Below are 789 nucleotides of genomic sequence, written 5' to 3' on the forward strand. Positions count from 1 at the left end.
ATATATATATATACACATACACGAAATCATATTCCCAATCCAAAATCAGAAATGTTCAGAGTTCATGTTATAATAAGAAATAGAGAAAAGAGTAACGTAATTCGTTATTTTGTAAAGCCTTTGATGAAATTAAAAACATTTATATATATAAAATAGGTGCACGACTTGAAGCAAGGAAAGGAGAGAGACAGAGATAAATAGCGCAGGTGTCATCGCATATCAAGTTGAAAGGAGCAAAGTAAAATAGTGGCTATCCTAGGATACTACTGCTGTGAATCTGTGGTATGGAACACAAACGAATGCATCGCATCATCATCGTCATTATCATCATCATCATCATTACTATCATCATCATATCATCATCATACTATCATTATCATTATCATCATTATCATGGTAGCACTTCTCAATTTAATTCGCCGTTGATGGCGTACGCCAGAATTTCACAAAAAAAAAAAAAAAACATGAAAGTTGTGAGACATTACTGTAAACTCAAAAGGTAGATGTGTCTACAAACAAGGAAACAAGTAAAGAAATCATTTGTTGGAAAATAGTTGATTCCGATGGAATCACTTGAGAAACAATGTACAAGACTGAGCAATAAAGAGGAAAGAAATGAGGAGGATACGGGTGAAGATGGCCGGTACAAAGTCCTCCTGCGTAGGTCGCACGAAAATTGATACAATTGCGGAGAGTGCGGAATAGACGAGGCGGGAAGAGAGATAAAAGTGAGCCTACTTGAAGTTTCGGCGTAATCCATCGTGTTTCTAGGCCGCTGTTGCCGCCGCC

General features: G+C 37.1%; 1 protein-coding gene across 5 annotated transcripts in view; it reads right to left on the bottom strand.

The window, feature by feature from the left end:
* tws (protein phosphatase 2 regulatory subunit tws) overlaps positions 1 to 789 on the bottom strand; it is a 31,566-nt gene that overhangs the window by 4,733 nt on the left and 26,044 nt on the right. The window contains exon 1 of one of the 5 annotated variants that reach the window (XM_018519152.1): positions 739 to 783. The exons of the other annotated variants lie outside the window; for them this stretch is intronic. Within the exon in view, the coding sequence (XP_018374654.1) occupies positions 739 to 760 (22 nt within the window). The 5' untranslated portion in view covers positions 761 to 783. Of the gene's footprint in view, positions 1 to 738; positions 784 to 789 lie in introns of those variants that run through there. 5 annotated transcript variants of the gene reach the window in all.

This window comes from Trachymyrmex cornetzi, unplaced genomic scaffold, assembly GCF_001594075.2.
Source record: "Trachymyrmex cornetzi isolate Tcor2-1 unplaced genomic scaffold, Tcor1.1 scaffold816, whole genome shotgun sequence".
Taxonomy (NCBI): Eukaryota; Metazoa; Arthropoda; class Insecta; order Hymenoptera; family Formicidae; genus Trachymyrmex; species Trachymyrmex cornetzi.